Raw genomic sequence first — 20,469 nt, 5'->3', positions numbered from 1 at the left:
TAGGGATGAATTAGGCCAAATATGTTGTGAAGTGATCGTTGCAATTGAGTCTTGCTTTGTATTAGTGTGAATATAACAGCAAATGCGGTAAGACCTGTGTGGAAGACTTGTGATGTGTTGTTAGATATATTAAAATCTTCTTTTCCCTTGACATTATACTGCTCGGACTGAACTTTGAGATCCTCAGATAACGCTATTGGTGATGCTGAATACAGTATTTTCTTGGCTCTTTGTCCATTCCCGTGGAGCGGCTCAGAACAAAGATGGAGTCAAGGATGCAGATTTTACTTATAGGTGAGCTCAACACACAAAATAAAGCCTAGATATAGATCTAAACTCTTCCAAAAGTAAGGAGTCTGCTGCTGGTTTTGCCTGAGCCCAGGAGACAAAAGAGAGAGTAGGGCTCCAGCAGCACTTGGTTTTGGATCTGAATTTTTCTAAAGTTTGAAGGAGTTGAGATCTCAAGTTTTGGTTCAGGCTCATCTCTACTTTTGATGAAAATATATGTTTATTTGCTTACAGCGCATGTCAAGAGGAGAAGATAAACAGTCTTTTCAAAACTCTTCTTTTTGTTTTCTTTAAAGGGAATGATATTTAGGGCAAAGTAAAAGCTGTGGCCTCAAGGAACAGATGGAAGCTGCATCATGGAAGGAGATGTGTGCGCCATTGTCTTATGATGTTATTTTACGGACTGTACTTACTCGGGATACTCTATCAGCTAAGCTAATGGAATTGATCTATCAGCTTACTGGGTGGAGTCCCAGGCTTTGGGATATCAACGTCCTGAGTTTGTATTCAGATTCTTCCTCCTCAGATGTTGGCGTGTGCATGTGTGTGGGTGTAGTGTATATAGGTTTAAATCATTACAGATCCATGGCATCGGCATCTTAGATTGAACTTCTGTGATACCTCGATGCTGGTTTATGCTCAAGATTCGGGGTGAGTATGTGACCCCTTTGCTTGCATATCTGTATACTGCTTCCGATTGCTGGACTATAAATATCTATTCACACAGGAAAATCCCTTTCATAGCTTGCCTCTCTTCCTCCCTTTGGTTCACCAAGTAATTTATGGTGGTTTTAGATCATGATGCCTCCTCCTGATATTGTTCTTTTATTTCTATTGTGAGGCTACATACCCAGTGACTGTAAATTCTGTAATTTGCAAGTATCTCGAGTCATGCAACTGAGAAAAAATGAATGCAAAATTGACGTGTTATGGAGGTTGTCTTTCTATTATGGTCCATCAAACAAACTGTGCGACATTTATCATTGTTGCATCCAAAACCAGATGTTCCAGTTGTAATTTAAGACCGCAGAGATTATAGTCTGAAATAATTAGAGAAAACCAGATCTTCAGCTGGTGTAAATTTCCTGCCTCTATCGAAGTCAATTAGCAACAGCTACAACAATTATCAGAAGCCTAGAGATCTGACCCACAAAGTCATGGAAGCTACAAATGTTCTACTGAGTCTTACCAATTCCAGCAATGCTCATTTACTCAGTGAGACTAAATGGAGGTCTTGCCACATCCATATGTGATTTCTGTGTGGTAGTATGCATAAGCTGATGTAACTGTTGCTGGCATGCTGGCTGCATGTCATCATTCATTCACTTAGCTCTCTTAAATGAACATGATTTTAATCTCACCCATAGCGAATCATGGCCAAATTGTACCGCATATTGTATTCAGAAACCATTGCGTGATTGAGCCGAGTTCTTATTTGTGTGACAATGTAAGGTAGTAGTATTTAGGAAATCTTCCCCAAAATGTGTTATTAAATGGTTCCAGTTTGGGGTCCCGTTATTTTATTATACAACCATTTCCCTCAGAGATAAACTAAGTGTAAAGAAGGACAAAATTTGCAAGATATAATATAGATGAAGGTAGCAGGATGCGAGGCTAAGTTAAATTTACCATTCAGTTGAATAGGAACAGTTTTCTGCAAAGATATAATTCTGTAGTTCAAGTGTTGACAGATTTTGGTTGTTTCCTTGCCTTGACAGTAACATTCTGTGACACTTAATACTTCAGTAAACTGTTAGTGTGAATGCAGTCCCCAAGCAGATTTCGTATGCGTAGAATCTCTGCTAATTATTTGACTGAATTGCTTTGTTGATAATGAATTACTTTTTAAGCTGATACATTTTTAGAAACACATTCCAAGTCATGAACGATTCCATGCTATTTAATTTTCAAGGCTATTTTTATTTTAGAATTCACTCTGTAACCATTTTGCATATATTGTCTTCCGTGGTGTATCCTATACATTTGAGAGCAGAATTTTGCTATAAGCAGAATGATTCTGTTCCCCTTCTCTCGTCTGCTTTTCTTGGGGTACAATGTACTATTATATTCAGTGCATTTTTAAAAGTGGTACATTTTTAAGAAAAAAAATCTGTTATGAGTTATTTGAGATTGTCCTTTATAGCTAAGAAACCCCACTGGCAAATGTCTGATGCCTGGCAGAAATACGATTTTTTCAAACACGGCCTTAAAAAAACAGCCATGAAACAATTCATTTGTGCGATTTGCATGAAAAGAGTGTTTATCAACATGCATTTACATGTTCATCTAGTGCATGCTGTAAGCAGGGGCTATGCATGATGATGGAAATGGGCTAAAATGGTAGATCAGAACTAATCATAGTAGCACTGAGCTAATCTGCAGCTATGTGTTAGCGAGTGAAAATTATTGGTTTTTTGCAAATTACTGAGCAGTGTTTTTAAAAGGAAGACACCAAAAATGATTTTGTGCATTCGTTTGACAAACACTGTTTCATAGCATATTATTAAATGATGTTGTAGTCTATTTTGTAACAATAATGAAACCTTCATAATAGGGTTGTGTGAAGCTTTGGTCCCTGATTCAATTCAGTGGGGATCTGGCCCAACTCTGCATACCTCAAGGTACCAGGTGTCTTGTGAATGATGAGATGTTGGGGTGGATGGAGCATCCCACAAAAGCATGGGGGGCTCCCCAGTGCGCTCAGCAGCAGACCCGGAAGTGGACCAGAACCACTTCTGGGTCTGCTGAGGAGCGCATGGGGCAACCCCCTACACCCCACCCCGGTTCGTCGACTGGTGCCTCCTGGTTCTGGGGGGTCCAAGCCAGGAGGGCACCCCCCACACCCTGCACACTCAGCAGCAGACCTGGAAGTACTTCTGGTCCACTTCCGGGTTCACCGCCAAGCACACGGGGGGGGCCCCTGCGCTCCTGTGGGACGCTCCATCCACCCCACCATCGCAGCATTCACAAGGCACACCTGGTACTTTGAGATATGTAGAAAAAACATTTAAAGCGGTGTCTATGACCAAATCACTGATTCACCAAATCAGCGTCAAATCTTCAGATTCGGATTGGGCCGAATCAAATCGGGGACAGTGATCTGAATCAACTAATCGAATTACTGTCCCCAGTTTGAGCTGAATCTGAATTCAGATCAAATACAGCCCATTTTCCACACCCCTATTTCATAACAGGAGGCTTCATTACAGCACTCCAGTCTTACCAAAAAGTTTGTATGAGATTCATAGGTATGCAAATTAGCAAGGATCTATTAAACAAGGACCCTAACTCAGGAATTCGAAGGGAGGGTTTTTGGAAAACGTATTATATACAGTTGGTGGAACAGCTTTTATACGTGGGGCTGACCCTTAAGAAACAGGTGGAAAAGATGAACAATTTGGAAATACTCAACACGGGATGAAGCTTGCCACCGTTCCGCACTGGTCTCTTTCTTGGTAAGTGGTCCTCTCAAAGAAGCCACCTGGGGGAAACACGATTTTTTTCTTTTTTTAAAGGACCTCTTGTTTTTTGCTTTGAAGCAACCCTATCTGTTCATACCCAAGGCAGATGCCTGCATTCATCCAGGTGGGTTCTCTGTGATCCGCCTCATCTACCAAAGTTTGGGGGCAACCGTGGCTTTACAGAGCCAACCCAACTACCCCAGAATGTTCTCTCCAGCCCTCAGACCAGGCAGCACCAAACTGAACCCTAATGATGATCCAGAAAGTAGGAGCCTCTGAAAAAGCTATTACAAGGAGGAAAAAGAAACCCCTGGAGATGGAAAAGGAGATGTATGTATAGACAAGCAAGAGAGAGAGACAATGAGAAGGCTAGCTGGAATATGAGGTAAGGCAAGGTTTTTGCATACATCCATCCATAGCCATGGTCACACAGATTAGAAAAGGTCAAAGGAAGGGAGCAGGGGAAAATCCTCATACAAGAAGATCTGCCAGGTGGTTTTTGTTACAGTATAAACATACAACCTTCCACGTACGGCTTCCCCAGCAGCAGTCAGACGTAAAGATTTGAGCACTACCATTACCATTCACTGCTCCTGCTCCTGCCACATCAGTGCGTTTCAATCCTGGGCATTGTTATAAATGAGTTAAAATGACTTGTAACTGCTCTCATTTCCTAATCCAATATGCATGTGTTATTGCATTAGTACTTTGCACTACTATTAAATATTAAATTATGATCCTGTTAGTGTAAAGTTTAATGTTTGAGCTACATTTATGAAACAAATGAATAAACTTTCAGAGAGCAAGTGGCTGTTGTCAGACGCAGACTACAGGCTTCCAGAAAAGAGTCTAGAGATGGGCGGTATCAGATGGTAACACATCTGGTTCTGCAAAGGTGTGGGCAGGAGTCTAAGACACCAACATGCACACCTCCATACAGCCCGATGTGTTATCATCTGAAGCTGCAGGTATCTGCACAAGTCTTCCACGGTACGCAAAAACATCGCACTGTTTACTACGTGGTTTAAAAAATTAAGCCGATTTGCAGCCAGGGAGAAAACCTACAGACACTGCAACAGAGACGCAAATGTTACGCTCACATAAAGACAAAATGAGAAATCTTTTGAACCACCCAGGAGAACACTAATTACAGGGAAAGAATTAATGAAAACTGTGACAGAATTCCTTTTGTTGCAAAGCCTAAGCCTGCAGCTACCAACTACATAAAAATAATCAAAGAAACCTTCCCCCAGTAGACAATTTGGATGTGTTACAAAAAGGTCATATCAAAAACACCACTGGTTGCCTTCTGCAAAGCTGCTTATTTACACAAACTCATTGTCAGAGCTGAACTACAGTCGACTATGCTAATCTAGGAGTTGGTATTGTCATCGGAAGAGCTGTCATTTAAAGAGATGCGACCCTTATAAATATCCACTTCTCATTTCCATGTATTCCCTACAGCAGGTATGACAACATTTTCTATTCACTAATGCTATTGCAGGCAGGAGTGACAGCAGAAAATAGCACTGAATGTGCTAACTCACAAACTTGGTTTCTGTCATCACGTTACTGTACAGCAGCAGTATGTAGGCAAAAGATACAGAGACTTCAATTAAGGCGTTACAAATGAAGAGTCAGCTGCCATTAATGGAAAAGTGGTTCGGCTACTGATCAAGCATTTAGCAGCAGGAGCGTCAGACCATCCACCATGAAAATGTTCCCTTTTGAATAGATACCAAGGCCGGAACAACTTGGGAAAGGAGAACATTTCTGGATTTGCTGTTTGAAGACAGTGTCTACTGAAGGATTTCAAGTTGAGGTTAATGCCTCTATCTTCTCACCACACATTTCTGCCGCAGTAGGAATTCTGGGCATGTGCCAACAAACCCACAGCGCATTTGTTGCCTAAATTAGTGTTTCCTTTTAGAAACTCGGTTCCACTGCTCTCTCGGAAGAGGAAACCTTGAAGGAACAAGGTGGCATAGCTAAGAAGCCTAGCTTTTGGTTTCTATATTTAAAGGTCCTTTGTGTTTTTAAAGTGTATAATTATTGGTTCTAAACTCTCCCTCTCTACAGTACTGCAAAACTGACCTGGAAATGCTGCATGTTGTTTGTTAAATTAGGTTAGAAATAAGCTTGGACCTAAGATCTGAAGCAGTAACACAACTATGGCAGAGCATTGATTCCAGAACTTAATTTCCTGTGATTTTGATATGAAAATTAAATGCTTGATTATAAAATATAAAAGATAATTTACTGAAGACTAGCTGGAAATAAATATGAATCCATCTCCTCATTATTTATGGCATGCTGGCATTGGACTTCCCAGTCATGAGCTAGGGCCACACTGTGCTAGGGGGACTATACAAATGCTGGGCCAAAAAATAGACAATACTTTTTACATATTACGAGCTTGGCAATTTCCATCATGTGTTTTACCTGCCTGTCATGCATGCATGAATCAGAATGAGCCTTATGAAGAGGAAGGCTTGGATATGAGCTGCATGTATTACCCATGTGATTCTTATCCTTTACAGGGATCTTGAGAAACAAAACATGCACTGTTCCAGGTGCCCACAGCATCTTCCAATCCAGAAGGAACGTGTGATACTGTTTTCACTACAGTGGCATATGTTGAGTTTTTAATATCTCCCACTATGTAATTACACAAATAGGTCTCACGTGTTACCTGTGTATTATTTCTGGACGCTTTATGAGATGGAGTTTATACAGCAAATGTTGCTAAACTGATAGTGTCATGATGGGCAATTTTTTGCAATAGATTATGAAAGTTTCTGATTTAGGGAAGGCCTCAGCAGTCGGACAGTACATTTACCCTAAGGGTTTGTAGCCAGTCATGATTATTTCAAGAAAAAGATTTAACAAAAATCCATGTAATAGTTACAGAACAGCCTGCGATTTATAGAGCTTGAGGGACTATAGTGCCTTGTTGGATTTAGATTTGTCTTTAGCCTCCAGTGATGCCAGCCTAAAAATACTGTAGAATATGGCATTTCTTGTAAGATTATTTCTATCTTTCAGTTTAAAGACATAAAGATGGTAAGTAGGTATATTTGTGTGGCGTCCTACCCAGCTTAACAGAGCATTCAGTATTGATTACAACAAACATCCTTAAATTTCCTTTGCTGTAGTGCGTCAAGCATTAAATTTGAGGTTGGGTTTGTGGTGTTGGTGTTTGGTTAATTGTTTGGTTCTTGATGCCTCAGATTACATTGTGCAGACTGAAAGGCCTCATAAATTATCATATGTTCTTTTTAACCTTGTATCACAATAGAAAATATGATAGATTTTATATAAATTGCATGTTTCGTTTTCTTGCGGGGGGGGGGGGTGTTAACATTTGCCAGTGGAGTGGCATATTCGTTTGGAGTTTCTTTCTCCCCAGAAATATTTCAGCTCCACTGACTACATATTAAAGGTAACATTTTCAAAGGCATACTGAACTGTCTTAATTGAGTGGGAGTTTTACCGGCGACACTAGTGATTTTGAAAAATTCACTTTGAAAAATGTTGAGATATCTTGAGTTAGAAAAGAGCATGTGATTCTTTATTTCCTCTTCCTTTATTTTGGCAAGGAAAGGAACTCCCTAATCTGAGCAGTCACTTAAGTCTTAAAACACTTTGATATTGCAATTTTGTTCCTCAGTCTGTGTTACCATTAGCAACCATGATGGTACGTCAGCAAGCAAATTTGGCATTGGGTCATGAGGAATAAATGAGACAGAAACTGACAAGGTTAAAGTGCTCTAAGATGCATCAGTTCCTTGATGGTGAGAGATATTACAAATAATAGAGATAGAAAATAAAACGGAAATATAATCCCTTTCCAAGGTAGTGGTAGCACATAACTGAATCAACTGCTGTAAGTAAACTCTGTTATATAGCTGTTCATGACAGTTTACCTGTGTTTGTGTCCCTGGGAGTAACAGTGCCCATTCAGTCTGTTGCTTGGTAATGCATTACATTTAAAACTGTTTTTGGCAAGAAAGTTATTCATGAATCTTATTGGCTGGATGTTGATGTCCACTTCATTTAAACTCCAGTGTTTGAGATTATCCCCGCCCCCTGGCACTTTGTGTGCTCTTAGTCACAAACCCCACTTAATCCCTCAGTTAAACCAGCTGTACAGCTGCTGAAGATTGTAATCTGGTGTGAGGCAGACAGATCCCACTGGTTAATCTGGCTCAGTGCATTTGCCTACCCTGTGGATTCCTCCGATAGCCATGCAGGTGCACTGGTAATGAGCCCTGGTGCTGTGACTGTGCATGACCCTGGGACTCTGGTTATGCACCTGATTGCTCTGTAATATTGGTCATGCTGTTCAAAATGCTGGGACTATTCCAGTAAATAGCTCAGCACTAGCACTAGCTCAGGTTTCACATTACGGGAGCTGCTGAAATGTGATGGAGTTATGTCCTGTGCATCACGGTCAGAGTTGTTGCAAAGGAAAACACTAGTGCTGGGCACATGCCTCACACACATTTGGGGCAGGCTTTGATGTGTTTTATGACTCCAAGACCGTTCCCTTCCTCAGCATTTGAGAAGAAGTGAATTTTTCAATGTCCAGCCCTGCCAGCTGGAGCCCAGATGGGCAAGTTTGTAGATCTTTGGCAAACCATTTAGAAGAACAACAACAAGCAAAGCTCCCTATGCCCAGGAACCAGCCAAGGGGCTGCATGTGTATTATAAGCACTGCTCTGCGTACAGTGGCAGGTCAAGGAGAAATGAGACCTATTTAAGCTTTTGACACAATGTTCTTTTTTCTCTGACCGCTTCTGATGGTTTGATTATACCTCAATTTTGGCATCTTACTATACAGCAGCCCTGGAGAACTCTGTTCATCCAGGATATATATTATATACTGCATGTGTGGCAAGTAGATTTGTGTCTAATAGCTGATGAGTTTTTCAGTGTTAAAGCCAGAAGTAGGTCTGCTAGTACTGGATAAAAAGGCCTCAGACATAGAGTTTAAGGCACTACAGGATCTAAGCCATGATCCCAACAATCATGGCTCCTGTCATGCCATACATGCATGGCAGGACACATGATTTTGTGTTCAGAGATTAGATCCCTAGCATGCATCTGGCCATCCATGTGTGGCATGACTGGAGGCATGATTTTTGGGATCACAGCTTAGATCCCATGGTGCCTTAACCTCAATGTCTGTCAGAGACCTTAATCAAACCAGGAGAGGTTGGAGAAAAGAGAACATTATGTCAAGAACTTAAATGGGTCTCAAATCTCAAGTCAGTCTAAGGCTTGTCAGATCCTGATGCTCAGGATCCAGCATGGGGCAACCCCAGGGCCTGGGGCAAAGCTGTCTTGGCAGCCTGACCCCAGGTGCCCTGAGCACTGCAGATGTTAAAATCCCATGTGCTGCTCTGAGCTCTCCCTACGCTGACTTGGTTTGTTTATAATGCAACGTTGGTATCTTAGTATACAGCCGCCCTGGAAAGTTCTATTAATCCAGGATACACACACACACACACACACACACACACACACACAATTAGGGCTGTGCAAAATGGCACTGTTCTTGAGTTTCTAGGTTTCAACTCAATTTCATTTCAGTTTGAAACCGCTGTTCCGTTTTGTTAGTTCAAAACAGTGACACTGTTTCAACGTTTCTTCCATACGCTATAATGGGGAAGCTCGAAACAGCCTCTCTCATCCAGCAGGCAGATGGGGGCCCGCAACCCAGGGAGGACTGTGGGGGCTGTGCCAGTCACCCTGGGGCTGCGGGCCCTGATCTGCCTGCCGGATGAGGGAGGGAAGCTGGGTGCTGCCGCCTGGGACTGGGGAGCTGGGGAAGGGGCTGTGGAGCTGCTGGGAGCACAGCTCTGGTTCTCCCCTAACTTCCACCACCTGGCAGCTGGCTGCTTCAAAACTTTTGACTAGCCTTATTTTGTTTTGAAGCTGTTTTGAAGCCCTTTGTTTCAGTTCTGTTTCGCTGTTTTGAGCTCAAAATGAGTCAAAACAGTGTTGAATCAAAACAGCCAGTGAAATTTTGCATAGCCCTAATAATATACACACACACACACACGTACTGCATGTGAGACAAGTAGTTTTGTGTGCAGTAGCTAATGACTTGTGCCGGGTTAAAGCCAGAATTGTGGGTATGCTGGATCCTGACACTTGGCTGAGCATCAGGATCTCAGCCCCAAACTGTCACACATTCAATTTAAGGCCTGATTAAAAAAAGGAACCAGATAGTTGTTACACATTATATGTAGAATAACTTTGTGGCTCGTTAACTTATTATCACTCCTTAAATTGACTTTAGCTTTTGGCCAGGTTACAATTTAAGGCACAATTAACCTGTTAATCGCATCTTAAATGTAACACGTATCCGGGCCCTAAGTCTCACACACATGAAAAATCCTTCTACTCGAGATGCTCTGGTTACAAATGCATTTCAGGCATGATTTATACTAACACCCCTTTACTCCAGGGCACGGATAGTCAGCCATTGGCACCGGTGCCAGAGTGTGGCGCACAAAGGCATTTTGCTTGGTGCACGTGCCTCTGAGCAGAGAGTGAGGAAGAGGCCAGGTCTGCACTGCCACAACAAGGATTGGACCCCTCGTGGCTCCTGTGCCATCTGCTGTGGTATACCAACTTCTTACGAGTCGAGGTTGCAGGTGTTTTGGGCAGCCTGCTGAAAAACATTGCCTACCCCTGCTCCAGAGCCTTTTACTCTGCAGAGGCTACAGTGTAGAAGAAAACACTGTAACATCCCTATTCTCCAGTGACCTACCATGTCCTCGTTTTTCCCCCCATGGGCAAACCGGCCTGTTTGTTAGAAACTAGAGAGCACACATCTTGGGCTTTGAGAGAGCAGCATCTCTCCCCTGAGCTACATGGGGATAAAAAAATCTTTCCATGCTATGTGGTAGGTGAGGAAAGTGGATATGTTGGGTGCTGTCCTCAATATGAGAAGGATGTTTCCATTCTAAAAATAGCAAGACAGTTTGATAATGTTGTATCCGTGACTGCATATTCCCCCCACTCCCATCCAATACCCATACTTCTACAAAGCCCCGTGCCATTGCCTCGCAGCCCCTCTCCAGGACATTTTTATCGTTCCCACACCCATGCTCAGATTCCCTCCACCGCCCACTCCCCTGCACCCATCCACCAGTCTGAGTGGAGAAGGGAGCTCTGCTTCCCAGCAGGCCTCAGCTCCGCTGCAGAGTCTGAAGAAGTGATGCAGACACCCCCGGAAACTTGTGTCTGTTATCCCCTGCCTCTAGCTGTGTGCATGGTGGTAGAGAGGAAGTCTCCAAGGCCTTTGAAGATTTGTGGCAGACATCACTGTTGTTCTTTTGGTCCTGCCTACAGGGTTTTCGGGGTGGTTTTTTTTTAAAGATACATGGGGGCAGTAGTGATGCTGACTGCCTTGCTGAGAACAGCAGCACCATGCTGACAAAGTGCCATGTAGCATCTTTATTCAAACTTGCACTCAGATAATAAACCTAGTAACACTGAATTAAAGACAAATTTCAGTTCACAGTTTGCAAGGTGCAACTGGGGAAAGCTGCCAACTTGGCATTTGCGTAGCTCAGTTTTTTACGAGGTACCACCATTTGTCCGCATACCTCTTTGCTATCCCTGTGCTGTTCAGCTTACAAGGAAGGGAAATGATTAGTGTCGTAATGAGTCTTAATTGTTAGGCCTTTCCTTTTCAGTTGCCTTTTCGGAATGATTGCTCAGAATTAATTTACAATATTTACATACAATGTTTCATTGAGTTTGAGGGGAACAATATGCTATCTGCATATTTGTTTAGTTGTGACTGCAAATAATAAACATTGCTGTGGTATTGCCTATAATTAGCATATTATCAGCCTCTCTGACACCAGTTAGTAGCAGCTGAGAAAGCCATAGAGATTAGAGGTGGAATTTTCAAGAGTTCCTACATGATTTATGCTCCTAAATCACCCATGTGTTTTTAAAAATAACTACCCATTGTGCCCAGCTGTATGTTCCACTTGAATTTTTTTGGCACAAGTGTGTTGTAATGCCCCAGATTTTTAATCTCACCACTAGAAAAGCTTTCTGAGCAGCAGCACTTCTAAAGCAGAGCACTAGAAAGTACGAACTCGCGTGCATCTTCTGACGATGACCTGACCCCACCTCAAGTTGACTGACTTTCCTCCCGGAAAAAGTGCTATTGGCCATGTTGGCAGGACCACTTGACAAATAAAAGAGGAATGGGATATTACAAACTTCATCTGCAACTGGTTCAGAGCCTTTAACTCCATTTCTAAGTGGACCTTTCAGATCTAGATTTAGAGATTGAATACTTCATTAGGAGAAGACCAAAGAGCGCTGACAGCTGAAAGTCTTGAAGAGCACAGGTGAAGAAGGTGTTGTCTGAGGATTGAGGAGGCTATGCTGGGGAGCATCTGATTATCACAGACGAATGTGAGCACAGACTCCGTGATAAATGTACAAGGAACACCTGAGCATCAGAAGAAGATGCAAAATCTTTGGCAAGATCTGTGAACTGGGCTAAGATGCAGCCACGACTGAGTCAGCCAAGATGACCGCTTGAATCATTAGCGCATAAACACACCAAAAAATACCAGCCTTCATGATTTTATGTGGAGTTTAGCCACAGCGAATGGACTTCTTTCACCTCCTTCTATTGTATCAGAATCCCAGACTTCTCTTAAGTATCTCTTCCTTATGGTTGTATATAAACGCTTGAAAATTAATCCTGAATGCTTCAGAAGGCAAGCAAAAGGAACCCGCAGGATAAGAACAAACAAGGCAACCTCATAATTTGATGCGGGTCTGACTCACAATTTTTAAGTGTTTGGCATTGACAATACTGGAGTCGTCTGGTTTCCAAGCAAATAAAACGGATGCAACCAGATCCATGTTAAAGAACCTACAGCAAGTGGGTTAACTGAGAAATACAGATGATATTGTGTGAATTAGATTGCATTCTAATTCTACCTACAACGCTTCCTCAGAGCTAAGCACTATATTTGGAGACTCTTAGTCTGTTTTAAACTGTGCAGTAAAATAAAAAGTGTTGCATGATCATAGCCGTGTTAAGTATTAAGTTCAGACGACAATAAAATGCATTGATGGCCAGTAAACACACTGTTCACTGCAAGTCCCTGAAGTCGTCACTGAGCTCACGAAGGCCATGTGGGACAATGGGAAACAATGACATCCAAAGCATCGAGCTTAAGGTCCCCTGGGAGGCACAGCGCAACTTCTGGAGCCTCCAAGCTTCTGTCTGGCCAAGGAAAACTAACCGGACAGAGAGCTGGGCTTGAAACTGCCTAAGCAAGAAATAATGAGATCCTAGCTCAAATTAGCACCATCAATGGGAAAACAGCCAGAATCATGTAAGAAAGTAGCAAGGAATTTAGAGAATAAGCCACGTAACACCAACAAGAGAGTAACAGTGACGTCATTAAAAAGCAGCTAGGAAGCATAATGTTCCCTAAAACTCTCTTCTCAAGCACCACTTTCAGTGATCTGTCCATCTCGTAGCATCTGCAGCTGTGCGAAACAGCAGCTCTCTACTGTTCCCATGGCTACTGAACACACTCTCAGAACTGGGAACTTCTAACTATGGATAAATTAAAGGCGGACGAAACTTGGACCTTCTTCCCACCCCCTGGCTTCTGTAGATGAAGGAGCAGAAATAGTTAAACAAAAATAACACCATGGAAGTTTTTTCAGTGGTTTACAATGAAAAGGAATATGACAGCCTATGTTAAAAACCATAGTTTAGGCAAACTCCCATCTGTTTAGGAAAGATAATTTTCATTTACGTTTTTGGAACTTGTATGTGCATAATTCAACGCAATCTTGGCTTTAAAAAAGAAGCAGCCCTAATTAACGTGTTAAGCCATCCTCATTTCCCAGTACTGTATGGTGTTATGAAAGCTAATCTATAATATAGTGGATGTTATGGAAATTTGTACTCTGTATGGGCTTTATAAGTTCATGCACATTTAAAAATAGCATTTGGAATGGGGGGATAATTTCACTTTAAATATGTGCAGGATGGCTGGGAAACTGTTTTTAACTGTTTCTCTATTGTTCTTTTATTCTCAACTACACAGTATTTCTGAAAATGGAAAGATATGTTGCAAGAATTCCCTCCAAATTGGATTTTTTTATGGAAAGCTTAAAATTATAGAGCTGCATTCCAAGCAATAGGCCACAATAGGTTTCTACTGGGGCTTGCCGACGGTGGAGGGAGACACCCAGCTTTCAGCATCGTGCCTCCCACTAGCCTGAATAACCACGTGTCGTGGTTTAGTTTATATTGCTTCTCCTGGGTCCATGTTATAATATAGCATGCTAGGAAGATGCAAGTGCATCACCATCACATGAGTGCTTGCTGGGATGAGCTTTAGGGAGTTTAAATAGACTTCTGCCATTTGAGCAATGCAGGTATTCCTAGCATTTGTCCTTGTTTGAATATTCCAGAATATGAAGCTGTCATTTCTCGTGCATGGTTCATTTGCAACATTTGTCAGTGGCTTCTATTTTCTTGTTCACTCTTGATTCATGAACACAGACCCTACATGCCTTGTAATGCTGTACATACAGTGATGCAAAACAGTAGCCACGATAAGTCTGACTTTCTAATTCCATCAGCTGCTGGTTGAGGGGCTTCATAATTGCTCTGCCCAGGCTGCAATAGCAAACGTGTCATCTCTCCTGGGGCTCATCACTGCAATGCAGCACTTGTCTCCAGCCGGGAAAGTATAAGCTTCCTGGATTGATAGTTAATTAGATTACAGCGGCTGCTAAAGAATAGCAATTTTAAAAATTAAATATTGGAAAGCATCGAAGCTGGATGTGCAAAGTGCCTGCAAAACACAAGGGGCTGTGCTGCCTCTGGCTGGCTAGTTGGGGAAGCATAGAGAGATCTCTACTGCCTGATGGCCAGTGGCATTAACCTTGAGGATCATATGGTTTAGCTGGCACGTGTTGATATGAGAAGGGAAGATTGTTTTGTTCCAGTGTCATTGGCAGAGGGTGGCAAGAGAGATTGTTTCTTTAAAGCTCCTTTGTACTAGTTTCTTAACAGCCATCCTAACTGCAGCAAGTGCAAGTCTGGTGGTGCTGATGACAGTGCGTTTGGTTAGTTTTCTCTGGAAGTTTAAAAGCATGTTTGGGTTTTTTTTCTTTGGAAAAAAACCCACTTCCCTCCATTTCCAGGTTTGTTGGCACTTGCCGGCTTGGAGGGCTACAGACCAGGAGTAAGCGAATGGATAATGTATTTCTTTATCTGAACCGTGGGGGTGGTTTCTGTGAAGGACCATATACTTGTATGTGCAAACCGGAGCAAGGGCTCCTGTTGAGCTGCGAGGTGTTCTGCACCAGTGCAAGGGCAGCTTCATCAGCATGCTTTTCTGGAGTCTTTGTCCACCTGTCCGTGTGGGAGTGGGGGCCAGCCTCTGGCCCACCTCTTGCTGCTTCTACAGCCCTAGTGAAACAGCAATGGTCTTTGTGAGCCCTTCTCATTCCCACTGCACCTTGACTTAAGACTAGACAGATTTCAAGCCCCAGGGCACAGAGGCAAGCTCAGTCTTGACGACTGAGTGCACAGGGCCAGATCCACAGCTGAGAGTATGACTGCTTGATACAGTGCTTCACAGCTGGGAGCAGGATCGCTGTGTGCCGACCCACTTGGACTCATTAAAACTGAGGAACAAGGACTAATTAACCTGGGTGTGATGCTCTGCTCATGCAGCCGTGCTGATTCTGGAACCTGAGTTAATATCTGTATCCAGTACTAAATGGGGCTGGATATACACTGTACATTTAGAATCAGCACAGGTATCTCTACACAGCAGTGAAATGAGGTATGCATTTGTGGTTGCCACGCTGCCACAAAATCCCAAATGACATCCTCAGTCTGATGCTGCCTGACCCTGGAGGCACAATAGGTGCCTCACTTCTCAGCAGCAGAGTTTTCCTGGACAGACGTGGGCTCCCATCCCTCACTAAAAGCCATACCAGCTATGCTATAGAGTCAAGATCATTTTTCCTCTCTGTCTCTGACCCAGTGAATAGGTGAATAGTTCATGCCAAGCGTAAAGAGCTAGGACAAGAAGGCATGAAACTGTTCCTTCTTCCTACCACAGGATACCTTGCAGCCTGCTGGGTACAGCATACTCATGGGAGCTCTGGGTTCAGATCCACCTTTGGCCAAGAAGGCAAGAGAACCCAGATCTCTGATACGGTCTGCAAGTGCCCTCATATTTTTTTATATCTGTTAATATCTCCTCCCCGCCTTCATTCTTAAGCTGCTTTTTCTTGCTCTTGGTCACCCTCTCTTTCATGAGAAAGCCTGACTTTCTCAGCAATGTGCAGCTTCAGCCTTGTTGAAAATAAAAGAGTTGGCGTGATTTAGCTCAAGGCCTATTTGAAAGTGGATTGAGCTGAGTAACCTGATTAAGCTGAAATCAATGTAAGCTAGATCTAAATCAATTTTAACTTGTCCATGTAAGGGCCTGCACTAGTTTAACTAAATTGATTTCCAAAGTTGATTTTAATTAAACTCAGCTATAGACAAAGTCTTCCTATGGACTAACCATCAGGTGAGTTTCTTCCGTCTACTGGTAGGAGATGCTGTAGCAATAAAGGAGCTCTCATACAGTCTTCTACGGGGAAGTCCCGCTATCCTCTCCCTACCATGTCAGTGGGAATAGTCCTCCATATTTTGCTCAGGAAGATCCAAGTGGCTGCAGTGAGCAAGATCATGCTGCAGTGAGTGCACCTTGGTGTCGATCTCACCCTGTGGACAGAGGCACAATGCTAACTTTACTCCACAACAGAAATACACTGCTGCTGGGGTGGAAATGGCCTGTCAGAACAAGTCCATGTGTGGACCACGTGAGATGAGTTACGTAGGATTCCTTTTCCTAGATGCAACCTTATGGGAAGGCAGACGGGAGAACTTGGGCACCAGGTAGCTACACAAATTGCCTTGCAATTTTGGCATGGGTATCAGAAAACCTGTGGGCTCTTTGGTTTGAATCGCCCATCAGCACTCCTCTTAATACCATGCAGCAGCTGAGACCCATACTAAGCCAGGAGGGCTGAAAGCCCCTCTTTAGCAGCAGCAGGCCTGTTCCCAGCATCCTGAGGGCTTGCACCAAGCAGAGATTCTCAAAGTGACCACTTTCTACCCCCCACCCATAAGACCAAAGGTAGTTGCAGAATCCCTCATTCCACAAACATCCAAAAGACACCCAAGCATGGCCCATTTGCCTCTGCCATATAAATCTGACTCACCTCCTTGCACGTTGCCAGAGGTGGGCGGGCAGGGAGAGGGGCACGGCACTTTGCAATGAGTCCAGGCAAAGCTCTGGGGGCAAACCGTTTTGCCCCAGAGGAGGCTGACCTGTGCTTCTAAATCTCTCCCCACCTCAACCCGTGGTGCTGCAATTGGATATGACCAGTTCCTTCTTTCCTAAAAGATACAGGGCACAGGTTCAGCCTCTGTGGAGGAAAGGCAAAGAACAGGTTTCTCCCTGCTGTTTAGCAGAAACTTAAAAAAGAAACAAAATCTCCCTTCTCCAGGCACCGCCATTAAAAGCTGGTGGCTTGACCCAGTGTTTCCATGTGGACCAAGTCGTTATGGCGTTGTATTATCATCTCATATTTTGTGAAAGTATCAAGACATTGCACTTCAGCAGCATCTACTTTAGGAAGGAGGGCTAGTGCTCGCCCTCCTCCATGCCTTGCCTTTTCGATCCGCTAAGGAGGCCGGGCTGCGCGGCGTGCAGAACTTAGTGGCTCTGAGTCGAGAACGGTTCATTACTGGAGCTTTTGCAGAGGAAGGGGAAGGTGCTGGGTTGTTTGGTTTGGTTCAATGCACTCGAAATGTCATGGTTCAACTTGCAATGTTCCAGAGACTGGGGAAACCTTCGGAAATTTGTCACGGGCAAGATGCCATGAAATCTGGGAAAATTCCCCCACCTCCACTGCTGTGATGTTTCTGTTTCACCTGCTTCAGGCTGCACATACGTACGCTGGAGTCCTCAGTGCTGCAAACAGCTCTTTGCTGGTGAAAACCCCGCCCGAGAAAAGAGCAAAAATAGAATTTCCTCTGTGGTGCCCTGAACAAGGGTCCCAGGCAAATGGAGAGGATTTTGCACTGCCGTGCATTAGAAGCTTTGCTGTAGCTGAATTTGACCATATAAAATTTCTGTGTGGATAGATTTGATTCTCAAATGCCATCAAAATATTCAGACACTGGAAAGCCATGCTTACCCCCACTGGTTGAAAACAGTGCTTAGCCTCTGTTAGTACAATACAGCATCCTGTTGGATCAAACCTTTCAAACTGCTTGTAAAGCTACTGTGAGCTGCCTAACGAATCTAACAAGAAGGGAAATTGGAGTTACGTTGTTGATGTTATCTTCATTTAACAGTGTGTGCCGATTACTCAAAGCGATATGGGCAGGACCTGGTAATATAGTGTTGCTCTAGCATTAACTTAAGGGGATGATCCAGTTGCCTGCAGTATAATTACTTTGTGGCCAGGAACCCTGCTTTATCGCTTTGTATAGTTTTAAAGTAGTTTAAAGCTTGAATAACATAAAATAACATAATATAATGTTATTTATGTTATTTCCCACGTGAAGAACTCCTGTAAACCTTGCAGTATTGAAACTCAGTGAACAAGGCATCTTAGACAAGCTGAAAAACAAATGGTGGTACGATAAGGGTGAATGTGGAGCCAAGGACTCCGGAAGTAAGGTCAGTCGCTGAAGGTCTTTTTGTACTGATTAGACATCACATTTTGACCCACTGTTTGTTTATACAAAATGACTTTCCAAAGTTAACATTTACATTGTGAAGGTTCAAGAAAAAGAATAGAAAAAAAATACAATGAAAGATCAGAACATGACAGCATTTTTCTCTTACAGTATCAAAGGCTTTAGTTGTAAGTACATTTCACTACTTGGATATTTTGCTGGAAAGAAAATATAGAGAACAGACACACACACTTCAAACCTGGTATCTCCATTTAAATGCCAAGTTTTATTACAGTCAATGTATTATTTAGTCCAACATTTTTTTAAAAATTATTACTATTATTATTATTGAGTTTTATAGAGTATGTCAAGTTTGATTTCAAATTGTAAGTTAAATTGGTTTCAGAAATAGCCGCAGGCTTGGTAAGGGTGGATGTTTTCAGGAAAGACATCTCACTGATAAGCATGAAACCCCTTTTTTCCGAGCCATCCCCAAACAAGTTTAAAAATTTCTGTTTGAGTTTTGAACAACAATCTACTATCATGATCCTCTTGGTAGCTCGTTCCATAAATCTTGGACATCCATTTTTATTGTATATTGAACCGTTTTGCTGCTGTATTGCTACATTGCACAGCCCAGACGTTGTTGCTCTTGGGGAGTTCGACCACGGTGCATACTTGGAGCACGCGATTGGCACAGCTCACTGGTTAGCATAACCAAACTGTACAGAAAGGCTGTACTGAAGAGGGCCAGACACTTTGGGTGGACCTGCAGCTGTTTCTTGGGCAGATTCCCAGAGACCCCAGTGGGGGATCTGACCCATCAATTATCCCTTTCCTATTTATTAGGGAGCAAATATTTTGCTTGCTCCATTCAGTAAGAAGACAAAAGGATTAGTTAATGCTTACAGTGCCACGGAGGAAGCAAGGTGCCAAAGGATCCCTAACGATTAGAGAGTGGATTTTTCAAAAACCACCAAGGGGAGATCATCAGCCCGCTCCTATTAAATACCCACGGGGATTAAGTGCTTAATGCTGGTGCCTTTGCAAATCTCCCCCATTTTTACTGTGTGGATCAAAGTCTGGAGGTCATCTCTTGACACCACTGAAGTCAACAGTAACAGTGACTGGTTTCAGTGGAACTGGAATTTACTCTCTTCGGATGCGACTTTGCAGCTACATGCAAGGTTACCTCGGGATCAGTGAGGACACGAATGCACACCAGTTGCCAGATCAGGCCCCATGTATTTGAACCAAACAAAGTACAGATAGTTCAAATGAACTATCATTAGTTAAAATAACAGGTAGTTTTCACAACTGCATTTATCCAAAGTGCCTGTACTTTCCTCAGGCTGTGCCAATCCTAGTTTTACAGGCATGGGGGATGGCCTTAGAGAATGTGGGTAAAACTGAGTACCTCTAACTAAGTACATCTAACTGTACTTCTTGAAAACTGTCTTCAGCAAGTGCAAAGACTTGTTGCAGACTGGTCTGCCACCTCACTTAAGAGCAGCCAGTTAGTGTTAGTGGTCTTTGTGCTGCAACTTCGGCAAGACACGTGTGTCCGAATAGCATGGAACCAGCCTGGCAAGCAATCCAATCCCGCTGCAAAATGGTTACCGTTCTGTTGCCTGATGCCAGAACCCTACTTTTTTTTAGTTGCAAACCTTTTTTCCGTGTTTGTCATGCCCTGACAGGATGACCTAGACAGCATTTTTAATTAGGATTAGTATTATTATTTCTTTTATTCGGTTGCCCTATCTCTGTCTGTGATTGAAAGTGCTAGTTTAGACAGGGATCCACAGCCTGACCTGAAAGTAACTGACCATCTTCCTCAATTACTTTTATTGTTAAATACAAAATAGATAAGGTTAGCAACACCTACAGTTATTTTCTCTACATTCACCAAGAACAAATGCCTGCTGGTGGGCTTGAGGGGTTTTGTTT

At 42.9% G+C, this 20,469-nt stretch overlaps 1 protein-coding gene and 1 long non-coding RNA gene across 5 annotated transcripts in view; one reads left to right on the top strand and one right to left on the bottom strand.

The window, feature by feature from the left end:
* The window catches only part of GRIA3 (glutamate ionotropic receptor AMPA type subunit 3), a 217,077-nt gene that overhangs the window by 191,737 nt on the left and 4,871 nt on the right, over positions 1-20,469 (top strand). The window contains exon 14 of one of the 4 annotated variants that reach the window (XM_019540183.1): positions 18,409-18,523. The exons of 1 other annotated variant lie outside the window; for it this stretch is intronic. In XM_019540183.1, coding sequence (XP_019395728.1) covers positions 18,409-18,523 — 115 coding nt within the window. Of the gene's footprint in view, positions 1-584; positions 1,212-18,408; positions 18,524-20,469 lie in introns of those variants that run through there. 2 more of the 4 variants (XM_019540186.1, XM_019540187.1) reach the window with 2 other exon arrangements.
* The window catches only part of LOC109313571, an 18,562-nt gene continuing 14,203 nt past the window's right edge, over positions 16,111-20,469 (bottom strand). Inside the window, exon 3 of the long non-coding RNA XR_002102088.1 lies at positions 16,111-16,908. This is a non-coding gene — a long non-coding RNA (uncharacterized LOC109313571). The remainder of the gene's footprint in view (positions 16,909-20,469) is intronic.

This window comes from Crocodylus porosus, unplaced genomic scaffold (genome assembly GCF_001723895.1).
Source record: "Crocodylus porosus isolate Cpor-Errol unplaced genomic scaffold, CroPor_comp1, whole genome shotgun sequence".
Taxonomy (NCBI): Eukaryota; Metazoa; Chordata; order Crocodylia; family Crocodylidae; genus Crocodylus; species Crocodylus porosus.
The sequence above is the reverse complement of the archived record's forward strand: the minus strand, read 5'-3'. Positions and strand labels throughout refer to the sequence as shown.